General features: G+C 37.6%; 1 protein-coding gene across 5 annotated transcripts in view; it reads right to left on the bottom strand.

The window, feature by feature from the left end:
- The window catches only part of PTPRQ (protein tyrosine phosphatase receptor type Q), a 280,514-nt gene that overhangs the window by 221,940 nt on the left and 41,904 nt on the right, over positions 1-16,670 (bottom strand). For all 5 annotated transcript variants that reach the window (XM_059936586.1, XM_059936587.1, XM_059936583.1 and 2 more), the window contains exon 16: positions 15,137-15,234. In XM_059936586.1, coding sequence (XP_059792569.1) covers positions 15,137-15,234 — 98 coding nt within the window. The remainder of the gene's footprint in view (positions 1-15,136; positions 15,235-16,670) is intronic.

Raw genomic sequence — 16,670 nt, 5'->3', positions numbered from 1 at the left:
CTAGGTATTTTATGGTAAACAAGACAGGTAAGGCTTCTGATTATAGGGAACTTACATTCTAGTGGTGACGCCAAACAGCAAGCTACTCAATATTAACAAATGAATGAGATAACTCAGCTACATCACAGAGTGAATAGAAAGAGTGATTTTATTTAGATTAGGTAATCAAGGAAGGAGATGAGAATATAAAACAGAATGTTGCTCACCATTTAATTCTACAAGGATTAAGTCATTAGCCACTGCAGTTGCTGACTTACAGTACACCCTGAAAGGAATTTGGGATGTAAAACAGAATGAGGCACTCTGTGCTTTGGAAAAACAGGCCCCTCAGAAAGTTAGATGTGTATCTCAGGAAGAATTTTAATGAACCCAGATTCTTACATTTTCCCATACACAGAAAAGCACTAAAATCATTATCTGTGTCTTATGACTAACATTAACCTCTTACTGAGATGTATGCTTGACTACACGTATTTCCTAGCCCCAAATCATATACATACTGGCTTCTCCCCTACCTCCGCAGAGCAGTTCACTCGACCTACTTGAGAGGCTATTTCCTAGGCTATAGTCCTCATTAAATTCCCTGAGTAAAACTCAAAGTCACAACTCTTACAATGTGCATTTTTCTTTTAGTTGACTAGATGATTCTTGAGCTGAGAACCCAATGATAGGAAAAGGTCGATCAAAACTGGCGGCAAGATATCCATGCAAAATGAATGTCAAGCACAAAAACCCTGCAATGGGGAAGTGCTTGCCATGCTAAAGGAACAGAAAGAGAGCCCAATATGGTAGCAACATGGTAACCAAGCAGGCAGCATAATTAGATGAAGATCCAATCAGGTGAGCTCTTGGAGACCATGGCAAGGAGTTTAGACTTCATTTGAGGGCAATGGAAATCTAATGGAGGTTGTTAAACCAATGAGAGATACTATGTTTTTAACAGTGCTCTCTCGCTCTCTCTCTGTTTCTCTCTCCCTCTTTCTGGCTGTTGTGTGTGCAAAGTAGATTATATGGAAATCAAGAATGGAAACAGAGAAACCAGTTAGGATATGAGAGGCTATTGTCTGTCACCTAGGCTGCTGGTCTCCATAAGAAACGAGAGTAACTAGGACAAAGGTGGTGTAGGGGAGATGAAGAGAATTGGACACATTAATGATCCATTTCAGAGGTAGAAGTGACAGAACCAGGTGATGGATTGAGGAATGAAGGAATGGGAAGAATCAAAGATAACTGAGCAAGTGATTTCAGGACAGGGTCCTTTCCTGAGATGGGAGAGATTGGGAGGAGCTAGGGTGGAGTCACAAGGGACAGGGAGAGCCTTGAGCCATGGTAAGGAATCTTTCAAGCACGAGAATGACATTTTATTTACTTTTAAGAAAGAGCACTCTGATGGCTGTGTGGCAAGGGAGAGGGTAAGGAGGGATTCACATCAAAATTAACCTTCCTTCAACCTAAATGTCCATCAACAGATGAATAGATAAAGAAGATATGATACAGGTACACAATGTAACATTACTGAGCCATAAAAAAGAAAGAAATAATGCCATTTGCAGCAACATGGATGGACCTGTTATATTAAGTGAAGTCAGAGAAAGACAAATATCATATGATATTGCTTATACGTGGAATCTAAAAAAAATGATACAAATGAACTCATATACAAAACAGAAATAGGCCCACAGACATAGAAAGCAAATTTATGGTTACCAAAGGGGACAGGGTGGGGAGGAATAAATTAGGAATTTGGGATTAACATATGCACACTACTATATATAAAATAGATAACCAACAGGGACCTATCATATAGCACAGGGAACTATACTCAATATTTTTTAATAACTTGTAAGGGAGAAGAATCTGAAAACAAATACATATATGTATGTATAACTGAATCACTTTGCTAAACACCTGAAACTACTGCAACACTGTAAATCAACCATACTTCAATTAAAAAATTAATTAATTTTTAAAAAATTTTAAAACACTAAGCTTCCTTGATTGTGAAATATGAACTGAGAAAACTAAAAAAAAGAAAACTACTAATTCATTCAGTCATCAAAATATTTACTGACTTCTGCTGTATGTCAGATACTGGTCTCAATAATGTAAAAAATGGTGACCAAAGCAGATAATAAAAGCCCTGTCCTCACAGAATTTGCATGCCAGAACACTTGCCAAACACATGATCTAACTGAATCCCCTAAACAATTCTACAGAATAATAATAATCTTCATTGACAGATGAGGAAACAGGACCAAAGAAGATCAAAATTTGCCCAAGGTCTCACAACAGAGGTGAAGTTAGGGTTCAAAGCAAGGAATTCCAGGGCCTTAATCCTTCCATTGCACCATACTGCCTACCACACCTTATAAAATCACAGGAAACTGAACACAGGCATGTATATCAAAGTTGCATCAAATTAGTGTTTTCATTTTCTTTGGATAAATATCCAGGAGAGAAATAGTAGATCATATGGCAGTTCTATTTTTAATTTTTTGAGGAATTTCCATACTTTTCCATAGTGGCTGCACCAATTTACATCCCCACCAACAGTATACAAGGGTTCCCTTTTCTCCACATCCTCATCAACACCTGTTATTTGTTCTCTTTTTGATAGCCATTCTGACAAGTATGAGGTGGTATCTAACCATGGATTTGATTTGCATTTCCCTGATGATTAGTGATGCTAAGCATCTTTTCATGGGCCTTTTGGCCATCTGTATGTCCTCCTTGGAAAAATGCCTAAACAGGTCCTCTGTCCATGTTCTAAATGGATTGTTTGTTTTTTGATATTGAGTTGTGTGAGTTATTAACATATTTCGGATATTAACCCCTTAGCAGATATATCATTTCAAATATCTTCTTCCATTCCATAGGTTGCCTTTCCATTTTGTTGATGGTTTCCTTTGCTGTGTAAAAACTTTTTAGTTTGATGTGGTCCCATTTGTTTATTTTTGCTTTTGTTTTCCTTGCATGAGGAGTCAGATCCAAAAAATATTGCTAAGACCAGTGTCAAAGGGCACACTATGATTTTTTTCTGGAATTTTTATGGTTTCAGGTCTTACATTTAACTTTTTAATCCATTGTGAGTTTTTCTTTGAATATAGTGTAAAAAAGTGGGCCAGTTTCACTCTTTAGCATGTAGCTGTCCAATTTTCCCAACACCATTTATTGAACAGACTGTCTGTTCCCCATTGTGTATTCTTGGCTCCTTTGCTGTAAATTAATTGACCATATAAATGAGGGTTGGGTCCTTTATTTCTTTCCACTGATCTGTGTTACTTTTTGTGCCAGTACCATACAGTTTTGACTACTATAGCTTTGTAGTATAGTTTGAAATCAGAGCACATACAACTTCCAACTTTTCCTTTCTTTCTTAATACTGCTTTGGCTATTTATGGTCTTTTGTGGTTTCATTTATGTGAAAAATGCCACTGGTATTTTGATAGGCATTGCACTGAATCTATAGATTGCTTTGGGTAGTATGAACATTTTAACAATATAAATTCTTATCCATGAAAATGATATACCCTTCCATTTATTGGTGTCATTTTCATTTTCTTTCATCAGTGTCTTATAGTTTTCAGCACACAAGTCTTTTGCCTCCTTGGTTAAATTTATTCCTCAGTATGTATTTCAATCTTTTTGATACAATTGTAAATAAAATTTTCTTAATTTCTCTTTCTGAGAGATTATTAGTGTATAAAAATATCACAGATTTATGTATATTAATTTTGTACCCTGCAACTTTACTGAATTCATTGATTAATTCTAATAGTTTTTTGGTGGAATCATTAGGGTTTTCTATATATAATATCATGTCATCAGCAAATAGTGACAGTTTTACTTTTTTTCCAATCTGGATGCCTTTAATTTTGTTCATGTGTCCGACTTCTGTGGCTAGGACTTTCAATATTATGTTGAATAAAAGTGGTAGGAGTGGGCATCCTTGACTTGTTCCTGATCTTAGAGGAAATGCTTTCAGCTTTTCACTGTTGAGTATAATGTTAGCTGTGGGATTGTCAAATATGACCTTTATTATGTGAAGTTAAGTTCTCTCTATACACACTTTGTTGAGAGTTTTTATCATAAATGGATGTTGAATTTGCAACACTGGGATATATCCCACTTGATTATGGTGTATGATCCTTTTAATGTATTGTTCAATTCAGTTTGCTAATATTCTGTTGAGGATTTTTGCATCTCTGTTCATCAGTGACAATGGCCTGTAATTTTCTTTTCTTGTAGTGTCTTTATCTGATTTTGGTATCTGGGTAATGCTGGCCTCCTAGAATGAGTTTGGAAGTATTCCTTCATCTCCAGTTTTTCTGGAATAGTTTGAAAAAAGTAGGTGCTAACTTTTCAAGTGTTTGGTAGAATTCATCGTGAAGCAGTCTGGTTCAGGACTTTTGTTTGTTAGGAGTTTTCTTATTACTGACTCAATTTCATTACTCATAATCAGTCTGTTCATATTTTCTATTTCTTCCTGATTTGGTCTTGGAAGATTGTGTGTTTCTAGGAATTTATCCATTTCTTCTAGGTTATTCAATTTGTTGATATATAGTTGTTCATGGTAATCTCTTACGATCCTCTATTTCTGTGTGGTTGATTGTAACTCTCCTCTTTCTTTCACTTCTGATTTTATTTATTTGGCCCTCTCTCTTTTTTTTCTTGATGAATGTAACTAAAGATTTATCAAGTTCCTTTATCTTTTCAATGAACCAGTTTTTAGTATCACTGATCTTTTCTATTGGTTTTTTAGTCTCTATTTCACTTATTTCTGCTCTGATCTTTATTATTTCCTTCCTTCTACTAACTTTGGGTTTTGTTCTTCTTTTTCTAGCTCCTTTACATATAAAGTTAGATTGTTTGAGATTTTTCTTGTTTCCTGATGTAGGCCTGTATTGCTATAAACATTCCTCTTAAAACTGCTTTTACTGAGTCCCGTAGATTTTGCATTGCTGTATTTCCATTATCATTTGTCTCCAGGTATTTTTAACTCTCCTCTTTGATTTTTTCATTGACCCACTGGTTGTTTAGTAGTATGTTACTTAACCTCCAGGTGTTTGTGTTTTTTCCAGTTTTCATCTTGTAACTGGCTTCTAGTTCTGTACTGTTGTGGTCAGAAAAGATGCTTGATGTGATCTGGATCTTCTTAAATTTGTTGACACTTGCCTTGTGGCCTAACATGTGATCTATCCTGGCGAATGTTCCTGTGTGAAAAGAATGTGTATTCTGTTCTTCTGGAGTAAAATGTTCTATATAGATTTATCTATTAAGTCCATCTGGTCTAATGTGTACTTAAAGGTCAATGTTCCCTTACTGACTTTCCATCTAGATGATCTATTCATTGTTGTAAGTGGGGTGTTAAAGTCTCCTACTATTATTGTACTACTATCAATACGTCCCTTTATGTCTGTTAATATTTATGTATTTAGGTGCTCCTATATTGGCTGCATAGGTATTTACAAATGTTATATCGTCTTCTTGGATTGATCCCTTGATCATTATGTAATGTCCTTATTTGCTCCATTACAGTCTTTGTTTTAAAGTCTATTATGTCTGATATAAGCATTGCTACCCCAGATTTCTTTTCATTTTATATGCATGGAACATCTTTTTCCATCTCCTTAATTCCAGTCTGTGTGTGTCTTTAGATCTGAAGTAAGTCTCTTGTGGGCAGTATATACTTGGATCTTGGTTTTCTTTTTTAACCATTCAGCCACCCTTTGTCTTTTGATTGGAGCATTTAGTACATTTACATTTAAAGTAATTATTGATAGGGATATACTTACTGCCATTTTTTAAATTGTTTTATGGTTGTTTTTGTAAATTATTTTTGGTTTCTTTCTTCTTGTCTTGTTCTCTTCCCTTGTGATTTGATGAATTTCTTTAGTGTTATGTTTGTATTGCTTTCTTTTAATTTTCTGTGTATCTGTTATAGATTTTCAGTTTGTGGTTAGCACAATGTTCATACATAACAACTTATGCATATAACAGTCTATTTTAACTGGCTGAATGGATACAAAAACAAGACCCGTATATATGACATCTGCCAGAGACCCACTTCAGACCTCGGGATGCATAAAGACTGAAAGTGAGTGATGGAAAAAGAGATTCCATGCAAATGGAAATCAAAAGAAAGCTGGAGTAGCAATTCTCGTACCAGACAAAATAAACTTTAAAATAAAGACTATTACAAGAGACAAAGAAAGACACTACAAAATGATCAAGGGATCAATCCAAGAAGAAGATATAACAATTGTAAATATTTATGCACCCAACATAGGAGCACCTCAATACATAAGGCAAATGCTAACAGCCATAAAAGGGGAAATCGACAGGAACACACTCATAGTAGGGGACTTTTTAACACCCCACTTTTACCAATGGACAGATATCCAAAATGAAAATAAATAAGGAAACACAAGCTTTAAATGACACATTAAACAAGATGGACTTAATTGATATTTATAGGACATTCCAACCAAAAACAACAGAATAAACTTTCTTCTCAAGTGCTCATGGAACACTCTCCAGGACAGATCATACTTTGGGTCACAAATCAAGCCTTGGTAAATTTAAGAAAACTGAAATCGTATCAAGTATCTTTTCTGACCACAACGCTGTGACACTAGATATCAATTACAAGAAAAAAATCTGTAAAAATTACAAACACATGGAGGCTAAACAATACACCACTAAATAACCAAGACACCATTGAAGAAATCAAAGAGGAAATCAAAAAATACCTAGAAACAAACGACAATGAAAACACGACAAACCAAAACCTATGGGATGCAGCAAATGCAGTGCTAAGAGGGAAGTTTATAGCAATACAATCTTACCTCAAGAAACAAGAAACATCTCAAATAAACAACCTAACCTTACACCTAAAGCAATTAGAGAAAGAACAAAAAACCCAAAGTTAGCAGAAGGAAAGAAATCATAAAGATCAGATCAGAAATAAATGAAAAAGAAATGAAGGAAACAATAGCAAAGATCAAAAAAACTAAAAGCTGGTTCTTTGAGAAGATAAAGTTGATAAACCATTAGCCAGACTCATCAATAAAAAAAGGGAGAACACTCAAATCAATAGAATTAGAGATGAAAAAGGAGAAGTAACAACTGACACTGAAGAAATACAAAGGATCATGAGAGATTACTACAGGCAAATATACGCCAATAAAATGGACAACCTGGAAGAAATGGACAAATTCTTCGAAAAGCACAACCTTCTGAGACTGAACCAGGAAGAAATAGAAAATATAAAGAGACCAATCACAAGCACTGAAATTGAAACTGATTAAAAATCTTCCAACAAACAAAAGCCCAGGACCAGATGGCTTCACAGGCAAATTCTATCAAACATTAAGAGAAGAGCTAACACCTATTCTTCTCAAACTCTTCCAAAATATAGCAGAGGGAAGAACACTCCCAAACTATTTCTATGAGGCCACCATCACCCAGATACCAAAACCAGACAAAGCTTTCATAAAAACAGAAAACTACAGGTCACTATCACTGATGAACATAGATGCAAAAATCCTCAACAAAATACAAGCAAACAGAATCCAACAGCACATTAAAAGGATGATACACCATGATCAAGTGGGGTTTATCCCAGGAATGCAAGAATTCTTCAATATATGCAAATCAATCAACGTGATACACCATATTAACTGAAGAATAAAAACCATACAATCATCTCAACAGATGCAGAAAAAGCTTTCGACAAAATTCAACACCCATTTATGATAAAAACCCTCCAGAAAGTAGGCACAGAGGGAACTTACCTCAACAGAATAAAGGCCATACATGACAAACCCACAGCCAACATCGTTCTCAATGGTGAAAAACTGAAACCATTTCCACTAAGATCAGGAACAAGACAAGGTTGTTCCCTCTCACCACTATTAATCAACACAGTTTTGGAAGTTTTAGCCACAGCTATCAGAGACGAAAAAGAAATAAAAGGAATCCAAATCGGAAAAGAAGAAGTAAAACTGCCACTGTTTGCAGATGACTTGACACTATACTTAGAGAATCCTAAAGATGCTACCAGAAAACTACTAGAGCTAATCAATGAATTTGGTAAAGTAGCAGGATACAAAATTTAATGCACAGAAATCTCTTACATTCCTATACACTAATGATGAAAAATCTGAAAGAGAAATTAAGGAAACACTCCCACTTACCATGGCAACAAAAAGAATAAAATACCTAGGAATAAACCTACCAAAGGAGACAAAAGACCTGTATGCACAAAACTATAAGACACTGATGAAAGAAATTAAAGATGATACAAATAGATGGAGAGATATACCATGTTCTTGGATTGGAAAAATCAACATTGTGAAAATGACTATACTACCCAAAGCAATCTACAGATACAATGCAATCCCTATCAAACTACCAATGGCATTTTTCACAGAACTAGAACAAAAAATTTCACAATTTGTATGGAAACACAAATGACCCCGAATAGCCAAAGCAATCTTGAGAAAGAAAAACGGAGCTGGAGGAATCAGGCTCCTGACTTCAGACTATACTACAAAGCTACAGTAATCAAGACAGTATGCTACTGGCACAAAAACAGAAATATAGATCAATGGAACAGGATGGAAAGCCCAGAGATAAACCCACGCACATATGGTCACCTTATCTTTGGTAAAGGAGGCAAGAATATACAATGGAGAAAAGACAGCCTCTTCAATAAGTGGTGCTGGGAAAACTGGACAGCTACATGTAAAAGAATGAAATTAGAACTCTCCCTAACACCATAAAGAAAAATAAACTCAAAATGGATTAAAGACCTAAATGTAAGGTCAGACACTATAAAACTCTTAGAGGAAAACATAGGCAGAACACTCTATGACATACATCACAGCAAGATCCTTTTTGACCCAGCTCCTAGAGAAATGGAAATAAAAACAAAAATAAACAAACGGGACCTAATGAAACTTAAAATCTTTTGCACAGCAGAGGAAACCATAAACCTTTCTCCCTCAGAATGGGAGAAAATATTTGCAAATGAAGCAACTGACAAAGGATTTATCTCCAAAATTTACAAGCAGCTCATGCCACTCAATATCAAGAAAACAAACAACCTAATCCAAAAATGGGCAGAAGACCTAAATAGACATTTCTCCAAAGAAGATATACAGATTGCCAACAAACACATGAAAGGATGCTCAACATCACTAATCATCTGAGAAATGCAAATCAAATCTACAATGAGATATCATCTCACATCAGTCAGAATGGCCATCATCAAAAAGTCTGCAAACAATAAATGCTGGAGAGGGTGTGGAGAAAAGGGAACCCTCTTGCACTGTTAGTGGGAATGTAAATTGATACAGCCACTATGGAGAACAGTATGGAGGTTCCTGAAAAAACTACAAATAGAACTACCATACGACCCAGCAATCCCACTACTGGGCATATACCCTGAGAAAACCATAATTCAAGAAGAGTCATGTACCAAAATGTTCATGGCAGCTCTATTTACAACAGCCAGGACATGGAAGCAACCTAAATGTCCATGACAGATGAATGGATAAAGAAGATGTGGCACATATATGCAATGGAATATTACTCAGCCATAAAAAGAAATGAAATTGAGCTATTTGTAGTGAGGTGGATGGACCTAGAGTCTGTCATACAGAGTGAAGTCAGTCAGAAAGAGAAAAACAAATACCATATGCTAACACATATATATGAAATCTAAAAAAAAAAATGGTTCTGAAGAACCTAGGGGCAGGACAGGAATAAAGATGCAGACGTAGACAATGGACTTGAGGACATGGGGAGGGGGAAGGGTAAGCTGGGACAAAGTGAGAGAGTGGCATGGACATATATACACGACCAAATGTAAAACAGATAGCTAGTGGGAAGCAGCTGCATAGCACAGGGAGATCAGCTTGGTGCTTTGGGTCCACCTAGAGGGGTGGAATAGGGAGGAGATATGGGGATATATGTATATGTATACCTGATTCATTCTGTTATAAAGCAGCAACTAACACAACGTTGTAAAGCAATTATACTCCAATAAAGATGTTTAAAAAAAAAAAGTCTATTTTAAGTTGATGGTCACTTAAGCTTACAGCATCCTAAAAGCACATTTTATTACCTCCCCCAACAAGCACTTTACGCTTTTGACGTAATTTTTTACATCTTTTTATTTTATGTATTGCTTAACTAAGTATTTTAGATATATTTTATTTCTTTTGTCATTAAACTTTCATAGTAGCTTTTACAGGTAGTTGGTACACTACCTTTACTACACGTTTGCCTTTACCAGTGGAATTTTTTTTCATAATTTTCTTGTTTCTAGTTATGGCCTTTTCTTTTATGTTTAAAGAACTCCATTTAACAATTCTTGTAAGGCTGCTTTAGTGGTGATGAATTTCTTTAGCTTTTGCTTGTCTGGGATAGTTTTTATCTCTCCTTAAATTCTGATTAATAACCTTGCTGAGTAAAGCATTCATGGTTGTAAGTTTTTTCCTTTCAGCACTTTGAATACATCATGCCAGTCCCTTTTGGCCTGTAAAGTTTCTGCTAAAAAAAAAAATCAGCTCAAAAGAGGGCTCCCTTGTACGTAACTACTTGTTTTCCTCTTGCTGCTTTTAAATTTCTCTCTTTAACTTTTGACATTTTAATTATAATGTGTCTTGGTGTGGATCTCTTTGGGTTCATCTTGTTTCAGAGTCCATGCTTCCTGGACTTGGATGTCTGTTTCCTTTACCATGTTAAAATTTTTTTCAGCCATTATTTCTTCAAATAGGTCTACTAGAACTTTCTCTCTTTCTCCTACTGGGACCCCTTAAAATGCAAATATTGGTATACTTGGTGTTATCCTAGAGGTTCCTTAAACTATCCTCATTTTTTTAAATTCTTTTTATGTTCTGATTGGGTGATTTCCACTACCCTGTCTTCCAGGTGCTGATCCATTCTTCCGTATGTGCTCCTCTAATGTGCTGTTGATTCCCTCTAACATCTTTATTGGAGTATAATTGCTTTACAATGGTGTGTTAGTTTCTGCTTTATAACAAAGTGAATCAGCTGTACGTATACATATATCCCCATATCTCCTTTCTCTTGCGTCTCCCTCCCACCCTCCCTACCCCACCCCTCTAGGTGGTCACAAAGCACAGAGCTGATCTCCCTGTGCTATGCGGTTGCTTCCCGCTAGCTATCTATTTTACATTTGGTAGTGTATATATAAGTCCATGCCACTCTCTCACTTTGTCCCAGCTTACCCTTCCCCCTTCCCGTGTCCTCAAGTCCATTCTCTAGTAGGTCTGCGTCTTTACTCCTGTCTTGCTCCTAGGTTCTTCATGACAATTTTTTTTTTTTTTTAGATTCCATATATATGTGTTAGCATATGGTATTTGTTTTTCTCTTTCTGACTTACTTCACTCTGTAGGACAGACTCTAGGTCCATCCACCTCACTACAAATAACTCAATTTCGTTTCTTTTTATGGCTGAGTAATATTCCATTGTATATATGTGCCACATCTTCTTTATCCATTCATTTGTTGATGGACACTTTGGTTGCTTTCATGTCCTGGCTATTGTAAATAGAGCTGCAATGAACATTGTGGTACGTGATTCTTTTTGAATTATGGTTTTTTCAGGGTATATGCCCAGTAGTGGGATTGCTGGGTCATATGGTAGTTGTTTTTAGTTTTTTCAGGAACCTCCATACTGTTCTCCATAGTGGCTGTATCAATTTATATTCCCACCAACAGTGCAAGAGGGTTCCCTTTTCTCCACACCTTCTCCAGCATTCATTGTTTGTAGATTTTTTGATGATGGCCATTCTGACTGGTGTGAGGTGATACCTCATTGTAGTTTTGATTTGCATTTCTCTAATGATTAGTGATGTTGAGCATACCCCTCTAGGGGTATTTCAAATTTCAGTTACTGCATTCTTCAGTTCTGCCTGGTTCTTTTTTATATTTTCTACTTTTTTGTTCAAGCTATCACTGTATTCATCCATTCTTCTCCTTAGTTCAGTAAGCATCTTTATGACTATTACATTCAACTCTACTTGGTAAATCGTTCATCTCCATTTCATTTTATTCTTTTTCTGAGGTTGTGTCTTGTTCTTTTGTTTGGAAGGTTTTTCATTGTCTCCTAATTTTCCCTAACTCTCTGTGTTTGTTTCTATGTATAAGTTATATCAGCTAATCTCCCAGTCTTGAAAGAGTGGCTTTACTTAGAAGGTGTCCTGTGATGCCCAGTGGTGCAGTCCTCCTTGGTCACCAGAGCCAGGTGCCCCAGGAGTATGTCCCATGTGTGCTGTGTGTGCCCTCCTTTGGTGGTTGGGCTGTGCTTGCTGCAGGCCCACTGATGGGTGGGACTGGCCCCAGTGTGACCAGCTGTGAGGCCCAGCTGTGACTGTTGCAGGTATACTGGTATGCAGAACTGGCCCCCCCAGAGTGGGAGCTGCTTTGGAGGGGCACTGGGCCAGCCAAGGCCACCTGCTGGGTGGGGTGGGCTAGGAGCTACTTTGGAAAATCTAGCCAGGGTGGGTGGCTGGGCAGGACTGGCCTTCGGGGAATACTGGGCAGGCACATGGTGTTGATTAGGCTGATTGAGAGTGATAGAAATGGTGCCTGCCAGCACCTGCCAGGTAGGTGGAAGGAGAGTTAAAAAAAAAAAAATTGCACCCGCCAGCACTTCTATTCCCAGAGAAAGCTCCACCAGATCCTTGCCCCTCCAGCACACACCCTAATACTAGTCAATGAATCTTCTTGTCTTATGACTTAGCTGCTTTTCAAGCTGCTTCCTCTGCACTGGGACTCAAGAGTCAGCGAGTTTGTGTGTGAGCCCTTCTAGAGCAGAGTCTTGATATCCCATGGCCCTCTGGCTCTCCCATACATAAGCCCCACTGGTTTTCAAAGCCAGATGTTATGGGGCTCTTCTACTCAGTGCAGGTCCCTCAGGCTGGGGAGCCCAACATGGGGCTCAGACCTCTCACTCCTCAGGGCGGACCTCTGTGGTTGTGATAGCCCTCCCACTTGTGGGTCACCACACTGGGGGTGTGGGTTCTCACTAGACTGCAACTCTGCCCCTCTTACCCGTCTCACTGTGGCCTATTCTTTATATCTTTGGTTGTAGAAAATGTGTTCTGCTAGTCTTTAGGTCATTCTAGAGACAGTTATTCCATATGTAGTTGTAGTTTTTGTGTGTTTATGGGAGGAGGTGAGCTCAGGATCTTCCTACTCCACCATCTGGATCCAGACTCTCTATAATCTCCCTATTTTAAAACCTGCTAATTAGCAAACTTAATTCCATCTGCTTCCCCTTTGCCATGTAATATAACATATTTCAGGTTCTGTGAATTAGGCTGTGGATCTTCGGAAGGCCATTATTCTGCCCACTACATCCCACTTTGTCTTTAGTACCAGATACCTTACATAAGTGTGGATTCTTTTTATATCTATCATATAATGACTATTATCTTGTTTCTCTTATGAACTGTAATTGTTAAGAAGTTCATACTCAAATATAAAACCCAGATGTACTAATTAGTTCATTTCAAATGTCTGGTAATCTTACTGCTCTGGTTCCTTTTAGGCTGTATTGATTCTATAAACTATTAAATTTCATATTGTTTTTCATTTACAGGAAACACCTTTTGTTGTATCTGCTCAAATTCTAATGACTCTATAACCCCCATCACCCCCAGACCCATGGCCACCACTTTTACACAACATGGGGCCTATAACCACAGTTGACTGGAACTGGACTTGGTGTCTACAACACGGAATAATCACAGACCCTTCCTCGGGAATTCAGGGAGCATCTGTCTTTCTCTGAGGCTCATAATGCACCATTTGTGCTTAGAAGTTGTACATGGCATTTTTCCACTCACCACATGGATTGCTTAACAGAGAAAGTTGGTCATCAGGAAAAATAAATAAAAATAAACTACGGCTGATGAGCAGAAAGAAGTAGACGGTAAGAAAATAATCCATGGGGCCTCAGTAGCCTTAAACATATGGATTCCAGTTCTCCCCAACACCTTGTTATATTCTTTGCCTTGGTGTCCATGACGCACTCTTTCATTAATATAATACATTTTTAGTTCTTAAACTATTTCAGGTTGTTTTCTGTTATTTACAACTAAAATGACCGTCTCCTACCACTATGAAAGTATAGAAAACTCGTTTGCCCACGTAGAATACAAAGCAATAGTGCTATCCCCAGAAGCTTACTCTCTCTGCAAGCCACACAATGCAGGACGTAGGGTGTGTATAATATGTCCTCACGTGACGCCAGGTCACATTATTAACAACAAAAGCAACAAAAACGTACGCATTTACTTCACAGACACAGTTGAAAAGCGGCCTCTCTGTACATCTTTATCTCCTACCCTCTGGGCTGCAAGTCTCCACTCTCAACTAAATCTGTAGAATGGAGTTGAAAGGGAGCCTGTGGCACATTACCTGTCTTTAACTTCTGGAATCTTCGTTGTGGCCAGTGCTGTCACAGAAGCACTATCTTCCAGCACCAGCATTCCTTTATTCAGGTTTTTGTACTACATAAGCAGGTGTCTATCTCCACTGAAAACCCGAACTCATTTAAAGTCAAGTACCAGCTTTTACTCAAATTTGAAAACCTCCCATGACAAACTTTGTCTTTTAAAGCAACAAACAGAAAATTTACTTTGGAGGAAAACCTTACAGTAAAGGAGTGGTACCAAAATTTCTTAAACTATTAAGAAATGTAAAATGGGGCTTCCCTGGTGGCGCAGTGGTTGGGAGTCTGCCTGCCAATGCAGGGGACACGGGTTCGAGCCCTGGTCTGGGAAGATCCCACATGCCGTGGAGCAACTGGGCCCGTGAGCCACAATTACTGAGCCTGCGCGTCTGGAGCCTGTGCTCCGCAACAAGAGAGGCCGCGATAGTCAGAGGCCCGCGCACCGCGATGAAGAGTGGTCCCCGCTTGCCGCAACTGGAGAAAGCCCTCGCACAGAAACGAAGACCCAACACATCCATAAATAAATAAAAATAAATAAATAAATAAATTTATAAAAAAAAAAAAAGAAATGTAAAATGAAGGACAAAAAGGAGTGAAATAAAGCCCTCAATAAACATCAAGGTTGCATGATAGCAACTTTACCTGAAACCTTTCAAAGCCTCCTTGTGGGAGTTTCCAAGATAAATATATTGTGTGTTCTTCCTGCCCCAAAATCAGCAAATCTGATGGTGGGTCTGGATCTAGGGCAAGGAAATAAGACACGGGAATGAAAGCTTTGGAAAAAAAACCAAAACATTTCTATCATCATGTTACCTGTACTGGACTGATAAACTTGACTCTCACACTAAGGAAGACAGACATGATACGTAGGCTTTTCTAGTCAGTTTTAGCACTATGTGATCTTGTGCAGGCTATTTACCTTGAGTCTCAGTCTCCTCATATCCACAATGCAACGGGAAAACAAATTTTCTAGAAAGCCTTTTTCCACAATAAAATTATATAAAGTATGGATTTTCATATTTATTTTTGTCATAGCAGAATTCAGTATGAAGTTATTACAAGTGAGATTTTTAACTTAGAATTTTATGCACTGCATACATTAAGAGATATATCCAGCCCCCTTCCTTAAGTTTCCAAACTCCTTTTCCCTTTAAACATTTTATCTAAGAAGGTTCTAGAAACTTATTTTTTCAATTCAGTAGCATGTCTCTATTTCTAATTTATATTTCAAACTGAAATGTAGCATTTCTTTCCTTAACTGGAAGAAATGCCATATTAAAATTTTATTGGAATAATCTCACATCTAATATTCAAATTCTGTATGAGATTTTTTTTGTCCTTACTTACTTATTGATTTAAGTCTATTAGAATTCAATCCAGTGGTAGATTTAAACCTGTGTCACTGATTCACAATCCTTTTTATTCTATTTTTCTTTGATGTATATTCCCTTTCAACTGGAATTAACTTACTATTTCCCCAGAGTCCCATAATATTTTAGCTTTATTTTTTACATTTATTAATATTCCATCTACTTCCAAATGGATTTGAGGTGGCTTGCAAAGAAAGAGAGGTACAAAAAAGACGAAAAATTATTAATATACAGCAGAAGACAAAAGTCAAATTGTAAAGTGGGAAGGGTGGGGGGAAAAAGTTGCCAGGTTTGTTTGGGAATACACAGCCAAAGCAACAACCTCTTAAAATACAGAATGTAGGGACTTCTCTGGTGGTGCAGTGGTTAAGAATCCGCCTGCCAATGCAGGGGACAGAGGGTCGAGCCCTGGCCCAGGAAGATCCCACATGCCACGGAGCAACTAAGCCCGTGTGCCACAACTACTGAAGCCTGCACACCTAGAGCCTGTGCTCCACAACAAGAGAAGCCACCACAATGAGAAGCCCACGCACCGCAACGAAGAGTAGTCCCCGCTCACCGCAACTAGAGAAAGCCCGTGCACAGCAACGAAGACCCAATGGAACCAAAAATAAATAAATAAATATAAAATAAAATAAAAAAATTTTTTAAAATACAGATTGTACTATTAAACCTAGGGTAGAAATGAGGAGCTTGAGGTCCAAATAGAATAATGATTTGTACAAAGCCATAGAGCTAAGAATGGGTAGTGTCAGTCCTTCCTATAGCATAGTGGCCTTTCCACCAAAGCAGAGTGGTTACAAGGA

Source organism: Balaenoptera ricei, chromosome 10, assembly GCF_028023285.1.
Source record: "Balaenoptera ricei isolate mBalRic1 chromosome 10, mBalRic1.hap2, whole genome shotgun sequence".
NCBI lineage: Eukaryota > Metazoa > Chordata > Mammalia > Artiodactyla > Balaenopteridae > Balaenoptera > Balaenoptera ricei.
Note: the sequence above shows the minus strand (reverse complement) of the source record. Positions and strands in the feature narration are given on the sequence as shown.